The following is a 20,672-nucleotide window of genomic DNA, read 5'->3' on the forward strand; positions in this document are numbered from 1 at the left end:
TAGAGTACTACTGATTTCTCTGGTATTGAGAATTTCTTTTCTTTATTATCCCATTATGAAATAGGCAGGCACTTATGATACCTTGTTATGACTTATGACCACCCATGTTGGCATGGTACTGTTCCCCATGCATTATAAATGAATCGAGCATCCATCAGCTTCTCTTCAGCCATGAGTCGAAAAGGCAAGTTTTATGGACTTTGGGGAGAGAACTTGGATACAAGTTTCTTGTAGTCCTAGACAAAAACAGCACTACAGCAGAAGAGCAGAACCTTGATGATCCGTGCTTGAACATATGACCAAGGCCAGGGTTCCAGGTGGTTACATGAGACGAGTTGAGAGTGTCATATTTTCCCCTTTCCATCAGTTATCAAATAAATCTGAAATCTCCCATACAAAACTATATAGCATTTATTCTTTCCTTTTCCTCCCAAGAAGATTGATCTCATCTCTTTTTCCTCCCTTCTCATCGATCTGATATCTTCTCTTAACAATGCATTTGCTTCCTCTATCCTAGATCTAATCACAAGTTCGATTATTGAACTTGCTTGGATCTGAGATCCTTAATCTGAATTTCAGATTACATTAATAGAGCTTTAGTTTCAATAGCTATACTAGTAGTACTTTCTGTTTTTGTCTAAACAGAGTCCTCTTGCTTGATTCCATCTTTCGCTGCTTTGTAGAGTAGTTGGAGGGAATGACCACTCTCTACATATGCCAAAACTGCAAAGTCAATTACTGAATCTAATTAAGAAAGTTCAAGAGGAGATAAAAACACTTGCATCACATTTGAGCTAAATTGTCTATGAAATAACATGAAATCTATCAGAAGGGAGAAGAGAAGACATCATGCATGAACCAAAACTGATAAATGCAACTACTAGACCAACATTGCAATCGAAAGCATTTGATTATGGTAAAGATAATAGGATCACGAACTAAAACCATCATACCGTTACCTCAAACCATTAACCAAAGAAATTGAAATTGAATTTGTGTAATCGAAACCTCCGGAGAGATGGGCATCATCATCATCATCATCATCATTTCCCATAAATTTGTAGTGAGGGAGGCCTAATCTCAAAATAAGAAGGGGAGAAGAAGAAGAAGAAGAAGAGAAAGAATCACGAAGAAAGATGGAGATGAATCGAGGGGGAATAGGAAAGAGGCATTGTTCAAACGGAGAGTGATGAGGAGAAAGATTTCTGTTGGGATTAAATCTAACATTGCAAAAAAAGAAAGGGAAAGAAATTTAAGGAATAAAGATTTGAAGATCTCTGTAAGCCTCCTTTTCTTAAATCTTTTATATAACACTACTTCCCATAAATATATATTAGATTCTTTGTTTTTCTTGTTTTATTTGAAAAGATGCGAAAGAACAGAAAAGAGAGGAGGAGAAGCTGTTTGGATTAGGCCACTCCTGCCTACAAATTCATGGAACAAGGACGATACCTTCCTCTTCTCACAACTTCGCATCAAAAAAATTACAGTAATTTTGTACTACTACTGTGTCTGTGAAGGGGTGAAGCCCCATTACTATTTATTGGTGAACTATTTCTGGTCGCGTGGTTCCCACGCCAAAACACAGGAACCAGCTGTGTTTGATATTGACGGCTAGGGTGGGCCTCCACACTTCTCGCTATTTCAAAATTTTTAAACAGTTGACCAGTTCGGGCTCTTCTTAAACAACAACAATAACTCCCCCCCCCCCAATGCCAAGATTCCCTTTCTATTTGTGTTTTCTACCGTTTCGGGGTGATTCTAGGGTTCTTCAGATCGATTCCAATCCGATCAAAATCGGTAGAAATCAATTCCATCACCGATTCCTTATTTTAAAACTCTACTCGGACTACAGTCTCCAGAGTTTCCAAACTCGATGTACAAAGTGAACTAGCGAGAAGATACAAACGAATAAGTATACCTATTCAAATTATACCTTTACCATTGATTGCCAAATCAGTTTTCCATTTGGCATATTAGGTGGTCAGTGCAAGAAAATTTCCATGGGTGACTCCAACCATGGAATCTTAATCCAATTAGAGGTAAATTTTTAAGTTGAGTAGACAACACTTTATGGAATCTTGATCCAATTATTTTTTGCGGAAAATATATATATATATACTTTTCCCATCAACTGTTAGTTCAAGCATACATAATTCGTTTAGTCAAATGTATCATGAGAAGACGAAGCACATTAGTTAGGGCTGCAACAGGGTCAAGTTGTGCCGGGCCTTTTAAAACCCTAGCCCAACTCAAAGCCTCCTTAGTTGGACCCAGGCCTGACTCGGCCCTGACTCAAGGCCAGAAAAATCCAACCCTGACCCGTCCTCAAGATCGGGCCAGGCTGACCTTGATTGGCCTTGACCATGGGGGAGAAGTTTTGTCAGGTCTGTGATGGTAGTGGAGGGTTTGGAGGAGTATTTCCTTGTTTTATTGTCTTGTTGTGTAAGCAAGAGAAAGAAGTGGGATTTGGGCATTCTCATGTTAGGGTTTTCTTAGGGAGAGTTCTTGCTATGACCTTTGGGTGTTCTTGGGAGATCTCTATTAATGTATTTTTCTTCCATCACATAGTGAATCATCTTCAGCTTTGCCTATGAATGTAGCACATCAAATTGATGTATGAACCACGTTAAATATCTGTATCATCCTTGCTTAAATCTGTTTTGCTTCTTCATGTTTCTTGATATTTGCATTAACACAAGCAGTAGCAAGCCATATTAGAATGAATTGTAATATGTTTTACATTACTTTTCAACCAAATCACCCAAATCATTTTTGGGTTTATCTTTGTTAAAATGTTTTACATTACTTTCCATCATTTTACACACAACCAATTAGCTTTGGCTATAAAATACAATCTCCAAGTGTTCCCTGTCATATTGTCATTGTAGTGAAGAGATTCCTTAGTTTTGCAATATTAACAGATAAGGATTGAATCATTCTAGTGTGGCATTTGTCGACATTTTAATGACGTACAGGTTTGAGGTGGTGAAGGGAGAATGCAACAGTAGGGAAGTAGTGATGAACTGCCACCATAGCCAAATCTGAAACTCATACTTATTCAAAAATGGTTCCATCTTTTTAGGTACAGTGATTATAGAATGTGCCACATGCCCTTATCTAGATCTGATCAGTCCAAGTGATTCTCATCTCTTCTATATGAGAAAGCAGCAGAGATGAGATATGGATATGGAGAACTGATGAAGCCAAAAACTTTTGGGACACGTAGAAGAAAACCTTGGAGATTGATGGCCAAATGATGATCACCCACCACTAAGGCCAAGGCTGAGTACGTTAGGGAAGGAACGTAACACTTGGGAAATGTAGAAGCAATGGATTTTGATTTTGGAATGGAGAGAAGAAAGGGACATTTAAGTGTTTGTATATATCTGTTTCTCTTTTCTTCCAAAATGAGCTTCTCCCACCTCGTTCGGACCCACTTAGTCTCTCTTTCTCTTTCTCTTTCTCTCAGAGCTGTCCAAAAGGAAAGAGGCCATGATCCCCCAAGAGCTACGGCAGCAATTCTCTTCTCTCAATTCTAAACTTGTTTTGGTCCACACACGATATTCAAAAGATCCAAACATGACAACAAAATCGTCTTTTGTTTCATTCATTCCTTCTCTCTGTTACTTTCCTTTATTATGAAATCTTCTTTTTCGAAAATTTCCTTCTGAAATTCCTGTATTTCGCAACTCTTAGTTTGTTCTTATTTCTCAACTCACCTCGTTTGGCGTGGCAGATTGACATTGACATCGCAGGACCACCACCACGACCACCACCACGTAAGACTACCACGTAAAAGAAAATTGTAAGTTGATAAATGGTTAATTGCAGATAAGAGATTCTCCCATCCTTAGTTGGCATGTTCACAACTCGCCATATCTATCCCACTAGTTGGTATGTGATAGTGCGCCACGTGTCAGTACATTATTGGGGGAATTTCAATCACTTCCATACTCACCCGATGTCCACTCAAAGTCCCCTTGTTGAGTTGAGCTTCTTTTCTGGTTTCCAGAGAAAACAACAATGTTCCACTTTTCCATTTTCCCTTGTATTTTAAAATTTCCTAATTGCCCTTCTGTCCATGTATCCCAATCCACCCTAACCGGCTGCCCACATCACCCCTGCTCCTAGGGATGTAAACGGATAGGATGTGATCGGATCCGGATATCACCTGACTAGATACTGATAATCCTAATTGGATACGAATGCAAATATAATTTGAATTTTTGATTATTCGTTTACATCACTGACTTTTCTCCCTCAACTGATATGATTTACTGACAATCCATGTCTCTAAGTTGTTTCAGTTATTTTCCTATCTTTAGAATTTGTTGAATTTTTAAGAACCCTCAATATCATTAGATTTTTAATTTTTTTTATTATTAGTGGATATCTATTCGAATCGGATAGATTTTGTTCAGGATTATCCGAATTCAGATCCGGATTCCCTTTGATGAATACAAATACCCCTAAATGAATACGGATATGAATCGAATTTGGATTTTTGACTACCCATTTACATCCCTACCTGCTCCCCACCTTCCTCAACCTTGCCCTCCTTGCCCCATCCCCTCTCTACAAATCCCTCCCACCCCTCTCCTCCCATGGGTATCCCCCTCCTATAACTAGGCTTTCAAAATGCAAAATCCGGAACGAAATCAATCTATGGCAATTTCGATTCGGATCGGACACAACCCCGACCCACCATCACCCCTAGGGGTGTCAACTGGTCGGGCAATCGGGTTCCGTGGGGCCTGTCGGGTTGGGTTTTAACCGAGCGCCCAATCGGACAGACCCAAAAGCTTGGGCCATGAAGCACACTCATTGCATAAAGTCCCCCAACCTTGGATCATGGTCTCATACAATCGGTGTACAAACAATCCGATCTAATATTATTTTATGGTGTCAAACCCCAAAACCCGAGTTTCAAGGTGCAGATCAAGACCCTTTCTAAGGTTAAAAGCTCAGTAATTGTACACTACCCGACTGATATGAGACTAAACTATTCTCTCATTTTGACTATAGGGTGCATTCATTATCATATTCTTGTTGATGGTTGTAAGATTAATTAACGACCAACATAAAGCTTACTATATCTTCATGGTCTTCAGTTCAGACAACGATTTCTTGGGGTACAGGGAGATGCAGGGTCTAATTAACTTGGATCTGAATCGGCCAAACATGAGAAATCTAAGGTCTGTTGTGTACAAAATTGACCCGAACCAGATCGAGAAGAATTGAGATCCGAAATTCAATCCGATTCTTAAAACCCTGGAACCATGGGTATATTCTTGTGACTCTTTAGGTTTAGAGGACCCGTCTCTTCCTCTCAAATAAGAGATTTGGAGGAAAGACAGTGACGCCCACTTGACCCCAACCCTCCTTAATTACCACACATTACCATAGAGAAAAAAAAAAAAAATTTGGAAACAATTAAAAATAAGGCTAGATGGAATCTCAACCGTCCATTTTGATGATAAGGCACGATATTCATACGTTTCATCTATTAAAAATACCCTCAGAAAGCTTAAATTGAGTTTCATTTTGGTCTCATTTGGCCTCCATGTGACCCTCATTTGAGGTTTATTTAAAGGATCCAAGGCTACCATTCTGGAGCTCAGGAAACAAGTGCTGCTTACTTCACTTCCCCAACTCCTACTTATTACCGGACTTGAACTACCGGCGGCAATTACTATGGCTCCACCGGAAATCCCCGTCAACGGCATCTTTTCGGGTTCCGCAAAGGTCACGACACCTAACACAGGTTACTCCAAGAGGGCTTACGTGACATTCCTAGCCGGTAATGGTGATTATGTAAAAGGAGTGGTGGGATTAGTAAAGGGTTTACGTAAGGTGAATAGTGCTTACCCTTTAGTGGTGGCGATATTGCCTGACGTGCCGGAGGAACACCGTGAGATCTTGAAGTCTCAAGGCTGCATCGTTCGTGAAATCGAACCTATCTACCCACCTGAGAATCAAACACAATTCGCTCATGCCTATTATGTAATTAACTACTCCAAGCTCCAAATATGGAAGGTAAGTCAATATTAATCGACGTGTATATGTCTGCATGGTTCATTGAGGCATTGATCAAACAGTTGATGTGAATTTGTTTTTTTTTTTAAATGTTGGAATTATTATTATTATTACAGTTTGAAGGGTATAGTAAGATGGTTTACCTAGATGCTGATATCCAAGTGTTTGAGAATATCGATCATCTATTTGATTCACCGGACGGGTACTTCTACGCCGTGATGGACTGCTTCTGTGAGCCGGCATGGGGTAAGTCGCCGCAATACTCCATTGGGTATTGTCAACAATGCCCCGATAAGGTAAAATGGCCAGTTGAGATGGGTTCACCACCTTCCTTGTACTTCAATGCCGGGATGTTCGTGTTTGAGCCTAGCAGTTTGACTTGTGAATCGCTTCTTGAGACTCTCAAAGTCACAACACCCACCCTATTTGCAGAGCAAGTAAGTAATGGATTTTTTTCTTTAGGTCCTTGTCATTTATTTATTTTTTATTTTATTAGTGGATAAAAAATTTAGGGAGATAAAAACTCCTTAGTCGCGTGGTTCGTGTGCCTAAATTGTAGAACCAGGAAAATCCCACGTTGCCTGATAATATGCACTGGAATGAGCATATACGCTATGGTCTCTCTTACTTAAAATGACGTATTTTAAAGCTGTGAGGCTCATCTACCTAAGTGACAATATAGTGCCACAACCCGGCTCATGTAAAAAAAAAACCCATCCATGAAATTATTATTCACTAATTCTTAATTTGTATAAAATTCAGGATTTTTTGAACATGTTCTTCCAACACATGTACAAGCCCATCCCTCTGGTATACAATTTGATTCTAGCCATGCTCTGGCGCCACCCTGAGAATGTAGAGCTGGACAAAGTTAAGGTGGTCCACTACTGTGCGGCTGTGAGTATTGCTCTCTCTGGCTACCTCAGAACTCTCTCTAAAAATCTCCAAATCTCATATATATGAATCTTATTATTGACTTCCCTAATGTCTTTCTTGTCGTTAAAAACTAGGGTTCAAAGCCATGGAGGTTCACTGGCAAAGAAGCAAACATGGATAGAGAGGACATTAAGATGTTAGTGGCTAAATGGTGGGAAATTTACAATGATGAATCACTGGACTTCAAACCTGAGGGAGCAGAGACGACCTTCTCTAGGCCATCGATTATGGCAACCAGGCCTGACCCAGCTGAGATTCCCTACGTTCCACAACCTTCTGCTGCTTAAAAAGAAATTCTTAAAGAGAATGGGTTTAGAGTTTGTATAATCTTATCACCTGGAGGATGGATACTTTGATAGACCTAATTAAATGCATTTTCCATGTTACCTAGATGATGCATAATTGCATATGTAGTAAATAAATATCAAAATATGAGAGATAGACTTATCTTTGTCCACATGGTTCTTAAACTGTAATGTCATTGCAGTATAAATTAAAGAGCTTAAATAGAGAGAGGCTTGCTTATAGAAGAAGAAAATAAAAATTCAAAATTCAAAATTTGAAACCTCGGCGGACCGTTTCGCTTTTGAAATGCGCAAAAACAGCATAAAACGTATAATAACCCGTATAGAGCTCGTCGACATCTTCGATTTGATATGTATTTTCATCCATATCATTTAATTTCTCCGACCAGTTTGGGTGGACTTATGTTGGTCCAATGGGTTCAAGAACTCGTCCGATATTTCCTCTACATCAAAGACCAATCGCGAACTTGTATACACACCACTTTGTAGTCATTTGGAAACACAGTGGATCTGAGTTGTGCCACTAATCACTCTCCTTAAGGTCATAGATGCTCCCTATGATCAAACCTGATGAGGCAAATCAGCTTTCAAAATGAAACAGCCCCACATGCCTTTCTAGTAGTTGTTGCATTCACTTATTGGGATGTGTTGGGACCTACAAAGTTATACTCAATCAATAAATGTCGAACATTTAAAAAACTTGTAAAAATGGAATAATGGAGTGCAAGATCTAAAAAGGAAAGTGAATGTAAGAAAAAGATTATTCAAAATTAAGTGTGTTATATGTGTCTCGAACGTCCTCTATTTATAGAAGAGAGATGCCATTTGGATATACCTGTCCAAAGGGATTCACCATGTTGTCGTTACTAAAGAGAGTCTAAGAAAAGAATAAAAAAAAAAAAATTCAGGCTCCGTATGGTTGCAAGGGAAGTGGGAAAGGGAAATATTTACATTTTCTGTAAAATATATTTCACTTCTTAGAGAAATATTTACATTTTTCTTGTAACCAAACACAAAAAATAACTTTCCATATATAATATATTTCACTTTCTAAGGACAATGGGGTGGCTAGTGGTTTGTATTGTTCATATGTTCATGGCAAAGATCTACTTGTTCGATCTCTAACCAAAAAAATAAAAAGGGAAAAGGTTCTCAGAGCTGCTGCCAAGAGAGGGTTTGCTAGAATCCTCTTTCTTTTTCTCTCTTACATGAAATGACTTTGATGACCTACTCTATATGAAATTGTTCCATCGCATCTTATTGGTGCACTTCTCTATGCTGCTTAATCAGAGAACCCTCCCCCCAAATACTTGTTCTTACAGTTACCGTTCCTCTGACCCAAAATGATTCAAACTTTGCACATTCTTAGGAATTTGATCAAGTCCAAAGACTAGTGGACCAAGAATATAGCCAAGGCCCATCCCAAGCAATATGCGTTGGGCCTAGGGTTCAAGTTTCAAAGCCAATATACAAATGGGCCAGGCTTGAGACTCCTTCCCAGCCATGGTTGGAGGAGTCGGTACGTATCGGATCGGTCGGTTCAGTTGATTTGTATCAGAATCGGTGGAGACCGATATCAATTCTTGACCGATCATATATTGGTGGATCGGTATGGACAAAGGTAATTAAATATGTAAAAAAATTCAAATTTTCAAAGGAAACTTGGGTAAATCTGACCTATACATATTGGTATCGGCCAAGACTGATACCGATAACGATTACTAAAATCATGCTTCCAACCTGCTTGAACCAAGATTGGGTATGCATTGGACCCGGTTTCTCAAACCTACCAAACAAAGTCTTATATATCCCAACAAAAGGAACCGGACCTAGTTTCTCTTAACCCATAGTAAAGAAAGAATCACATATTGTACGGATCTGACTCTCTAATTGTTAAAGATGTCAATTGGTTCAGTTTTGGGAATTCGGTACGATTTCGATTCGATACAAAATACCAGTACTGAATTGACTCAGTATGGTTTTGATTTGGTATCAGATATGGTTCCTTATTCGGTAAAGATACAGTTCCTTAGTATGCACTATTTCAGTATTTTAATCCGGTTCATTATGAAATGGAGAACTCTGGATAAAGGCCACAAAGGCACAGATGCGGGGTGCCAAGAGTAAATTTTGCGAGTTTCATTATATATGTAAATGTGTATTTTGGGAACACAATAAGCAAAATTTTGTTTTTTTGGGGTCTATCCTACTCATGGTTCATAATCGCGGATCGGATCAGCTGATATCAGTCGGATCGGATCTATATCGATCATGATCAATCCCAAGATATGGTTGATCCTATCCAAGTTTCATGGAACGGTGGCTGGATCGGGTAAATATGTTTCCTTGTTATTCATCTGATCCTGAGTCTTTCAAGCCACGATTCACATATTTGGGAGCTTCAAATCCATGAAAAATAGTACTACCTAATAGTACTTAAAAGGCATTTAGCAGTAAAGGAACTTATGGTTAGGGACTTGGGGCTGAGACTTTAGCCCTAGGCTGCAACCCAAATGGCACCAAGTTGAGGTTATTGGTTTGGGGTCCCACTTATTAGGAAATGATTAATCATGGAAGGGTTCTCTAGAATGTTTAAGAAGTTGCCATTCCGGAAAATTATCTCCTTTAGTTCTTTGTCATCTCAGTTCCCCAGTTCCTCTAATAGGGGAGGTGGTGGATCCCACTCAGACAGAGTGTTCGAGTAGGGATAGGGTAATTAATCATTCCAGCCCCCTCTTATTAGAGGAATGGGAGACCTGAACCGGACAGAAAACTGCAAGAGATAAAGATCCGTATCATTCCAGCTATTTCAGCCACATTCTATTTATCAATTCTTGACTTGAAGCAGGAGTGCCTTAAGTCTTCATCCAGATAGAAGGAAAAGGACCCTTTAGAGGCATAGATAAGGGACTTAACAATAAAAATCAAGCACTTGGAGATAAAACTTGGAGGAGAAGACTCATTAAAAGCCACAAATCGAGTTATATGAAGGTGGTAATGCTGCCATATAACTTTTGCATAACATGACTGTTGAACAAATAAGGTCGCCAGCGTCACTCGCTCCTGCCGATGGTAATCCAATAAGGATTCCAACGGTACAAAGATGTTCTTTCCTTGTTATGCAAGATAATATTCTATCTATAGTAGGAGATAAATCAAAGGAGCAAAATCATAGGAATCTTGATGTATCAATTCTCTATTGTAATCCTCTATTTAAGAGTAACATAATCACCCCAAGAGTCTAAGAGGAACTGGGGTTTCCGATCGTGGATGTAGGCTTCAATGGCTGAACCACGTTATATTCTCTTGTTTGTGTGTGTGTGAGTTTGAAAACATGGTATCAGAGCGCTAATGGATCTGGGATCACTTTGTCAAAGTTGTGATCTTCATTGGTGTTACTGTTGCTGTGACCTTTGTTGGTGTCGTTGCTGGCGGTGTGATCTCTTCCCTATTGCTAGGCTATAATCTCTTGTTGTTCTTAAGGCTTCGTGTAGTTGCTTTGGTCGATTGCGTTGACGTTGCATCCTCTCGGTTGCTACTGGTTTCATTCCAGATAAGTTTTTTATTTTCTTTCATTATGACTAGTTCTAGTAATAATTCTGATATGGGAAAGTCTAGTGCACCTGATGCACACAATCGTCTTACGTCCATCATGTTAAATGGATTGAACTATCTCCCCTGGTCTCGGGCTGTGTCTATAGCCCTTGGAGGGAGATCAAAATTGGGGCATGTAAATGGCCAGATTGCTGCTCCTGCTGTTGATGATGCCAAATATACAGAATGGTTAGCATCTGATAATATGGTGATGTCTTGGTTATTTAACTCTATGGAATCTCAAATATATGAGATTTTTGCTTACTCTGAGACTGCTAAATCTCTTTGGGACTCTTTAAAAGACATGTATGGCCAGGCTGATAATGCAGCCCGTATTTTTGAATTACAACAAGAGCTGTCTCATATTAAGCAGGCTTCGACTCAAACCTTTACCGAACATTTGGGTATTCTGAAAAGAAAATGGGATGAATTTCGGCAGTATAGACCACATGCCCAGTCTGTAGATATTTATGTCCAACGTGAAGAGCAAGACAAAATATTTCAATTACTTGCTAGTATTGGATCTGACTATGAAGATCTTAAAAGACAAATTTTGATGAGCCCTACCCTTCCAAATTTCTCTACTGTGTGTGCTACTATACAAAGAGAAGAAACCAGGCGTAGGGTGATGCAAGCTAAACCTAAATTGGGGGGAGAAATTATTGAAAATTCTGCCCATGTTGCCAACTCAAATGCAAAAAATCAAACTGAAATTGGAGGGCGTCCTCAATCTACTAGAGGCAGGGGGAGAGGTCGTGGATCTCGTACTATTTTTCATTGTGATCACTGTAACAGAGACGGTCATTCCAAAGACCGATGTTGGATTCTTTTTCGTCACTTAAAGGTCAACAAAGATATCAAAATGGCTGCTCAAGCAAGTACCACCGATTTTCACGAATCGTTGGGGAAAATTGCTCATCAATTACAACAACTCATTCAACAAAGTGGTACATCCAAGTCAACTCCAGATTCCACCAATAGAGCTCAAACATCTGGTAACCCCTTTGCTCTCTCAACAATATCTCAAAATTGTTTTATTGTGGATTCGGGTGCCACAGATCATATGTGTTGTTCAAAATATTACTTGACTGACATTAAAACTGACAGCACTCATCCACCTATCACTGTTGCTAATGGTGCACAGGTCTCCGTTGAGGGAGTTGGAAGACTTAAGTTGTTCTCTGCTACTACTGATGTTTTATTTGTTCCTTCACTTGCATCCAATTTATTGTCTGTTCATAAGCTTACTAAGGATTTAAATTGCAACGTGAATTTTTTGCCCCATAAGGTAATCTTTCAGGACAAAGCCTCAGGGAGGACGATTGGTGAAGGACAATATCATCAAGGACTTTATATGTTGGACCTGTCGAATGAAACCTTTATGGCCCAACGAAATAACACTGATAAGTCACATTTGTGGCATTGGCAGATGGGGCATCCTTCTGATCAAGTGCTTCGTTCCATTGATTCTTCTTTTTCGTGTGATTCTAGCTCTTGTGAAACTTGCCAATATTCTAAAATGCATCGATTACCTTTTTCTGTTAGTACACACATTTCTAATGATATTTTTGAACTTGTTCATTCGGATGTGTGGGGTAATGCTCCAATAGATTCTAGAGATGGGTTTAAATATTTTGTGACGTTTATTGATGACAAGTCACGGGCTACATGGCTGTATTTACTTTCTTCCAAAAGCGAAGTTTTACAAGTCTTTCATGATTTTTCCAACATGGTTCAGACCCAATTTGCTACTAAAATTAAAGTGTTGCGTACTGACAATGGTACAGAATACACCAATAAACCCTTTCAATCCCTTCTTAAGAGTCTGGGCATTGTGCACCAAACATCCTGCGTAGGCACTCCCCAACAGAATGGAGTGGCTGAACGCAAAAATAGACACCTTTTGGAGGTAACTCGTTCCTTACTCTTTCATGGGAATCTACCCAAAAATTATTGGTCTGATGCGGTTCTCACCAGCTGTTATCTAATTAATCGCCTTCCAAGTAAAGTGTTGCACTCTAAATCTCCAATGGAGGTTCTTCATGGTCGCCCTTTTAATCTTTCTCATATTCGGGTCTTTGGTTGTGTGTGTTTCATTCACTCACAAACAGGGGGGAAGCTCGACCCTAGAGCTCGTAAGTGTATTTTTGTGGGCTACTAAAAAGGGGTACAAATGTTATGACCCTGAAACCAGGAAACTTTACATTTCATGTGATGTCATTATTGATGAAACTCACATGTATTTCCCTGGCAGGAATCAGATTCAGGGGGAGATGAACACTATTGATTACAGTGATTTTGACTTGGAAGCCAAATCCTCCCCTATGCCAATTGTGACGGAGCATGAGATTGCTGTCCTTGATGAGCAGAATGGTGTCAACAATAATGACACCAACAATGAAAATGGTACTATTGCTCCTATCGTCCTTGCAGAGGACACCAGTCCTGTGATGGATCCCTTGCCTGTGCAAAGATCCACTCGTATTGTCCAACCGCCCATCAGACTCAAGGATTACTCAACCTACCATACTATTACCTACCCTATCCAAGCTCATGTGAATTATGAGAATGTATCAACTGAGTTTCATGCGTTTCTCACTGCTATTGATGCCCATACAGAACCTACTAGCTTTATGGAAGCCAAAAGATTCCCTATATGGGTTGCCGCCATGGATGACGAATTAAAGGCTCTTGATAAAAATCATACGTGGGATATTGTTAACCTCCCTCATGGGACTCATCCTGTAGGTTGCCGATGGATATACAAAATCAAATACAAGAGTGATGGCTCCATTGAAAGATACAAGGCAAGGCCTGTCGCTAAGGGTTATAGCCAGGCTTACGGTATAGACTACAAGGAGACCTTTGCTCCTGTAGCGAAAATGAGCACGGTTAGGTTCTTATGTCGGTTGCAGTTAACTGTGGATGGCTTTTGTTCCAAATGGATGTAAAAAATGCCTTCCTATAAGGAGATCTGGAAGAAGAAGTTTATATGAAAATTCCTCCTGGACATCCTTTAGAAAACAAGCATGGTGTTGCTTGTAAACTTAACAAAGCCCTTTATGGCCTCAAGCAATCTCCAAGAGCGTGATACGGTAAGCTGAGTACTGCTCTAACAGGCTTTGGATTCAAGAAATGTGAATCTGATTCCTCCATGTTTGTCAAAAATAAATCAAAGGGCACTGTGGTGGTGTTGGTCTATGTTGACGATATTGTTATCACTGGCAATGATCATCATGAAATTGGGACGCTCAAACAATATTTGAAAGAAAAGTTTGACATCAAAGATCTCGGAAAATTGCGATACTTTCTCGGAATAGAAGTTGCTAGCTCTCAAAAAGGCCTATTTATTTCACAGAGAAAATATGCTTTGGATCTATTGAAAGAAACAGGGAAGTTGGGTGCTAAACCTACTGATTCTCCTATGGATTACAATAGTAAGTTCCTTGATGATCCCACTCCTTTGCAAGATGCTGGTAGATTTCAGAGGCTGGTGGGACGTTTGATGTATTTAACAATTACTAGACCTGATATCACCTATGCTGTCAGCTATGTTAGTCAATTCATGCATGCCCCTACTGAGGGACATATGAAGCTGGTTGACCGTATTTTATGTTATCTCAAATCCTGCCCTGATAGAGGTATTTGGATGAAGAGAAATGGAAGAACCAATATTGTGGGATACGCCGATGCCGATTGGGCAGGAAACCCCATTTATAGAAGATCAACTACTGGTTTCTGTACTTTCGTAGGAGGAAATCTTGTTACATGGAAGAGCAAAAAACAAAGTGTTGTTGCCCGATCAAGTACTGAGGCCGAATACAGAGCAATGGCTTCCGCCACTAGTGAGTTAGTTTGGCTTCGTCTGTTGTTGCGCGAATTAGGGCTTGAAACTTCCAGTGCTCCCATGAAACTATTTTGTAACAACCAAGCAGCAACTCACATCGCTTCCAATCCTGTCTTCCATGAGAGGACCAAACATATAGAAGTAGATTGTCACTTTGTTCGAGAAAAGGTTCAAGACAAGACTATTGAGACCCCTTATATCAGAAGTGAAGACCAACTGGCTGATGTCTTTACTAAAGCCCTACCTAAGGGTATGTTCCAAAACATGCTATCCAAGTTGACCTCTGAAGATATCTTCGCTCCAACTTGGAGGGGGAGTGTTGAACAAATAAGGTCGCCAGCGTCACTCGCTCCTGCCGATGGTAATTCAATAAGGATTCCAACGGTACAAAGATATTCTTTCTTTGTTATGCAAGATAATATTCTATCTATAGTAGGAGATAAATCAAAGGAGCAAAATCATAGGAATCTTGATGTATCAATTCTCTATTGTAATCCTCTATTTAAGAGTAACATAATCACCCCAAGAGTCTAAGAGGAACTGGGGTTTTTGATCGTGGATGTAGGCTTCAATGGCTGAACCACGTTATATTCTCTTGTTTGTGTGTGTGTGAGTTTGAAAACAATGACAAATTGTATCTATTTATAGCAAAGCAACTGAAAATGATAGACAGTTCATGTTCCATTAGATGAATTTGCTTAATTGCTAGGGCCAAACCCTTTTTGTTTTGGGAAATGCTGAGCTGTGAGCTGAGCTAGTGTCTAAGCTGATCACCTAGATTCTGTAGACCGGTTTTGCCATCCCTCAAGTCAGGAATTAAGGTGTGTTTGGACTTTTGATATATACCCATCATATGGGTTGAATATAGTCCGGGCCAGGGTCCTCTATTATCATTTCTAAATTGTTTGTCCACTTGTAGAGTTAGTAATGTCAAAGCTAAAAGCGAGGGAGCGAGGGACAATGTTGAGATGTTGGGAGTTAGTCAAAACTATATGTGAGTGAGAATATTGAGATGTTGGGAGTGAAAAGAGTTATAGTTGCATATCGGTCTATTTAAGTCTTTGATGTCTTCATATACATGAGTTTTCTTTACTAAAATTCTTGGATTCGACCCCCAAGTGGTACTTCGTGGGTTATCATATCTTATTTAATCTGGTATTCGAGTAAAGTTCATTTGTTGTCCTTCTTAAATTGTCTATCAACTTGTAGAATCAAGTATGCCAAAACTATACATGAGGAAAGTTATAGAGATATAGTCACACATCGGTTAAGTTCGATACATGAATGGTTAATATACTCTGAGGCCATCTCCACATATTGTCTTAAAGTTTTAAGTTAGACTTTCTAACATGGTATCAAAGCTGACGTCTCTTTGTTATGTCGAATCTACATATGAAAATTTGTGTTGATACAGAAATTATTATAAGCTTATTCCCTCTCCCCCTCCCATTAAAAGAAATTTACAAATAATTTTTTTTACAATGTATAATACCGAACATTTCATTCAGATACCCCCCCAAGGAATTTTGCAAAATAACATCTTCTGTTCTTATGAAGTTTAGGAAAGAGGATGACAATACTGTTTTGGGCTCACTTTCCTAGGTAGGTTGGATTAAAAATAAGGCCATTAACTTCATTAAAGTAGGGGTAAAAAAAATAAAAAATAATAATCAAGTGGCTATAGGAATTCTACCTTACTTTGGTTCTCTTCTTTCAAGTCCTTGTTTTTCTTTAAAAGAACAACTAAAAATAAAGAAATAGATAAACATATACACACAAAAGGGAAGCAAAATTAGAGGAGATATTAAATATCTCAACCATCATCATTCAATAAGAGTTTTTTTTTTTTTTCTTTTCTATTCAACAAGTTTTTAATATCAAAATGAATTTGGTTTGCAAAAGAAAGTGAATTTATTTCCATCAACAGAAAGTATAGTCCCTCTCTCTAGTTTTTATTTAAGTTAATGGATTTTGTTTTGTTGAAAAGATAACATCTCAATCTATTGAGCTTAATCAAATCTCAGAATATTTTGCAAGGAATGCGGATTATGTTCTCGTACAAGTATCGTCCAAGGCCCTCCAGGGCCATTTACATGGAATCGACTATAACACTCTCAGAAGGAATAGATTTCATGTCAGTGACCCCGCAGAATCTTGGAGGATATTTATATAAGGACATGATCTGATTTCGAAAGAAAGTAAGAAATATATAATAATCAATTTACATGAAAAATAGATTGAGAATTCCCTGGACTATGACAGCTGCTTCTGCTACCATGACAAATACTTTGGTCATTCTAAATTCTAATAATTTAGATGGGGAGTTTCTTTGACTGGTTCTTTGTGGAAAATTGCAACCAATCACAACTAAAGCATCCAACATGTATGGAGGCATGGAGCTCATCACAAGGGCCAATCAAAACAACAAATAAACTCGGTTCATGGTCCTAACGAACTCTCCAATACCAACTGGAAACAAAGCACCACAAGACCTCCTAACTAAGCGATCCACATCACTTTCTCAAGCCAGCACTAGCAAGGTTCAAAATCCATGTATCGGACTCGGGATCGGTCATGACCGAAATTTTTTTGGATTGGGATCGGATCGGTCAAAAACCTCCCAAAATTGTTTTTTTGTGGATCGGGTCATGTATCGGCTAGAGTTGGTGGGTGTTGTGATCTCGGGATCGATCGACCGATATTATCTGGATCGGATCGGTTAAAATCGGTTGGTATCGGTCAGTATCAGTCGACATCGGTCAAGATAATATAAAAAACAAAAAAAAAAACTTAAAATTTTAAAAATAAAAAATAAAAAAAATTCAGCTAGATCGGTCAAGAATCGAATCAGATCGGCCGATCCAACTGAGTTGGGCGATCCAATCAACCATGCAGTCAAACCTTGTTGTATCGATCAAATCTAGGGATTGGCCTCGACCGATACCGATCCGATCCGGCCAATATCGGTTGATCCTATCCGATACCCCAAACCATGAGCACTAGTGCTTCTATTATTTTAGGCTGTGTTTGGTATGCATTCTTGGTATACATTTCAAGTCGCTTTTGCATTCTCGGATGATAGACATAGTTGTTTTTATTGCTTGAGAATGCGAAATCGATCTAGAATGCATACCAAACACTGTCTTAGTATGTATTCTAGGTGGATAACGCATTCTAAGAAATCATATCAAACACAATCTTTATTTAAAAAAGTTCTATATGATTTCAGATGCTTTCAAAATATAGTTGAATAGTATATTCTTTTTAGCTCAACTAAAAAAAATATATTCTCTTTAGCCACGATTTAGAGTTGAGCTTTTCTACAGGTGAAGCGGCAGAACCCACACAACCTTGACGTTGAAAAGATAAGATGACAAATATACATTAAATAAATAATGGATGGGTCCAAATGCTTAAGATGATGGGTGAATTACTAAAGCCAGATTTGGTATGATTTCTATTTCAATTTTAGATTGATTTCACGAAATAGTCAAGAAATTGACATTGTTTTAGTTGCATCAATCAGATATATTTTAAGAATAAGAAATTCATTTGGAAGTTCAATTTATGAGAATAGATTCTCTATATTTCTTTGGGAGAGGATGGTGGTGGTGGTTGTTGTGGCAGCGACGAGGGTACTGGCACGGTGATGGGGGGCATGGTGGGAGAGACTATTAAGAGAAGAAAGGTGGTGTTTTTTTTACAAGAATTACTGCTTTGTTTGTCAAGTTAACCATGTGCTCATTAAAGAGCAAAAATGAAATCAATTTCCAATTTCAAAATTGAAATAGCTCCTTAGTTGTTTCAAAATTTTTATTCCATTTAATTTTTTTTCAGTATAATTTCTATTTCACTGAAATAAAGTGCAAAAATATCAAACCAAATAATTTTCACAATTAAAATCACCCCATGAAATAAAAATAGAAATCATACCAAATCAGGCTTAAGGCTATGTTTGGTATGATTTTTTGAAATACAATATCGACCCAGAATACGTTCAAATATTGCATACCAAATACAACCTTAATTTCGATGGAAAAATAAAAATATTTGATTACTCGGAACCCATACTCCCAATTTTTATTTGATTTCAATAATATTGATGCTGTTGCGTCAAGAACCGTGTTGGAGCGACCTATTCCTGCAACACAGAGTTAGCAAGAGAGGGTCGGGTTGTGCCGGTTTGTCTACTCCGATGCCTAAGTCAGAGCTCTTAGCAACCGATGATAAGAATTGAATTCAGATGATTGTGGAAGGAATTTACCCAGTTATTTATAGGCGATGGTGGGTAAAATCGTGCCCCACTAGGAATGTAGAGTCCTAGGCGTGGAGTGAGAGATTTTAGGAGTGATCCTAGGGATAGTGTTGATTCCTTGATCCCCTTGCACTTTATTAGGCGCCATATGGGCGATAATCTCGGGGCACAGTGATTCGTGGCGTGTTTCTTTTAGTGGAGTGTGGTACTTGGGTCGTCCTAATAAGGTCGTCCCCCTCCCTCCCGGGATGGTCTAGGTTCCTGGTCAGGTCGTACCTTAGGGAGGGCTCGACCAGCGACCCTTCCCTACTATGACGATGCCTTGCCTCACGCATACATCCTTGAGATCGGGTGCACACCCGGATCTCGTCCTCCTGGAAGAGGACGGCTCGTGCTTGTCCAACACAGTCTCCGCTCATTCCTAACATTCCTGACATACGTGTCAGCTTCTTATTGGCCATCGTTTCGTGACATATCATATGCAAAAATAACTCTATATAAAATATAAGAAAATGACTCTTTGAGGGAGCATGGTTCCTACGTCCAAACAGATGATGGGACGAAATGATTGTCCAAACCCCATAAAATGCGAAAATCCTACCACTGTTGATGCTTTTGTGCGCACTATACACCTGCACAAACTGTTTTTTTATGAGAAGAGAAAAAGTTTTGTAACACCAGCTCGAAAATGAAATTATATATATTTTTACATATCATTATTCATACAAGAAGATATATGTCATAAATGCCCCTCCTCCTTTTGTCAGATTCCAAAAAAAATTTCTTTATTGGCCTGAAATTGCACTTGGGAAGTGTTAGGAACCCTCTCCCCACTATAAAAAATGATGACGAAATTTTGTAGATTTTTGCCCTCCGCACAAAGAGAATCCTGCCACTACCCATAGGCCATAGCCGCAATGAGTTAGAAAATAGAAACCATATAATCCCACTTTTTCTCACATGCGTCATCCAATGAGGAGAGGGAATCTGCTCGTACTTCAACGTACACTGCTTACCGACATTGACACATGTCGGATAAACAGGGTACGTGAAACCTGTTTTTGTCAACTGCCCAGTTTGCTCTTGATTGGTAGTTGAACCCATCAGCTCGACCCGACCCGAGAAATCAAGAATATTACACCTACATGCGATTGATACCTATTTCTTGTGGCCTTCTTATAGAGACACGTACAATCATAAGCTCCTTTTTTTTTTTTTTGGGGGTGTCTCATGAACGACTGCATGGCTGCATGCATTGTATGCTGCTCAAAAGTCTCAAGAAATTATAAACTTCTTTTAGTGGATCTGGATCCTCTCTAATGTTCTACCAAAAAAAAAAAAAAATCCTCTCTAATGCGTTTGTGTAACTGACAATTGGGTGCAACAGTGCACCTGGCCTGACACACATTTCAACGTGTTGTTCAATCGGCGGATGCATGTAGGACGCTCTGGCACATTAGAGAGTATTTGTTCTCTCTTTTAATCATCCCTCTGTTTTATTCTCAAATGTTATTTAATATAGGGATAATTAGGGGTTTTTAAAATATTAAATTATTTAAGATAGTATTTAATGTCATATTTATGTGATTTGACAGTATTTATTCTCATTGAAAATTATGTTATCTTAAAAGGGTAAAAAAGTAAAGTTACCACTTGTTAATTCATCATTTTGGTTACGATAAGATTTCCTCATCAT

At 38.9% G+C, this 20,672-nt stretch overlaps 1 protein-coding gene across 1 annotated transcript; it reads left to right on the forward strand.

Moving 5' to 3' along the window:
- The first annotated feature begins 5,687 nt into the window (after nucleotides 1-5,687).
- On the forward strand, nucleotides 5,688-7,272 carry LOC122656970 (galactinol synthase 1-like). Its single transcript, XM_043851690.1, has 4 exons — nucleotides 5,688-6,039; nucleotides 6,156-6,476; nucleotides 6,802-6,936; nucleotides 7,050-7,272. Exons 1-4 carry the CDS (start codon nucleotides 5,698-5,700, stop codon nucleotides 7,260-7,262), a joined length of 1,011 nt encoding a protein of 336 aa, XP_043707625.1. The 5' UTR covers nucleotides 5,688-5,697; the 3' UTR covers nucleotides 7,263-7,272.
- The last annotated feature ends 13,400 nt before the right edge of the window (nucleotides 7,273-20,672 follow it).

This window comes from Telopea speciosissima, chromosome 3 (genome assembly GCF_018873765.1).
Source record: "Telopea speciosissima isolate NSW1024214 ecotype Mountain lineage chromosome 3, Tspe_v1, whole genome shotgun sequence".
NCBI classification, from domain to species: Eukaryota; Viridiplantae; Streptophyta; class Magnoliopsida; order Proteales; family Proteaceae; genus Telopea; species Telopea speciosissima.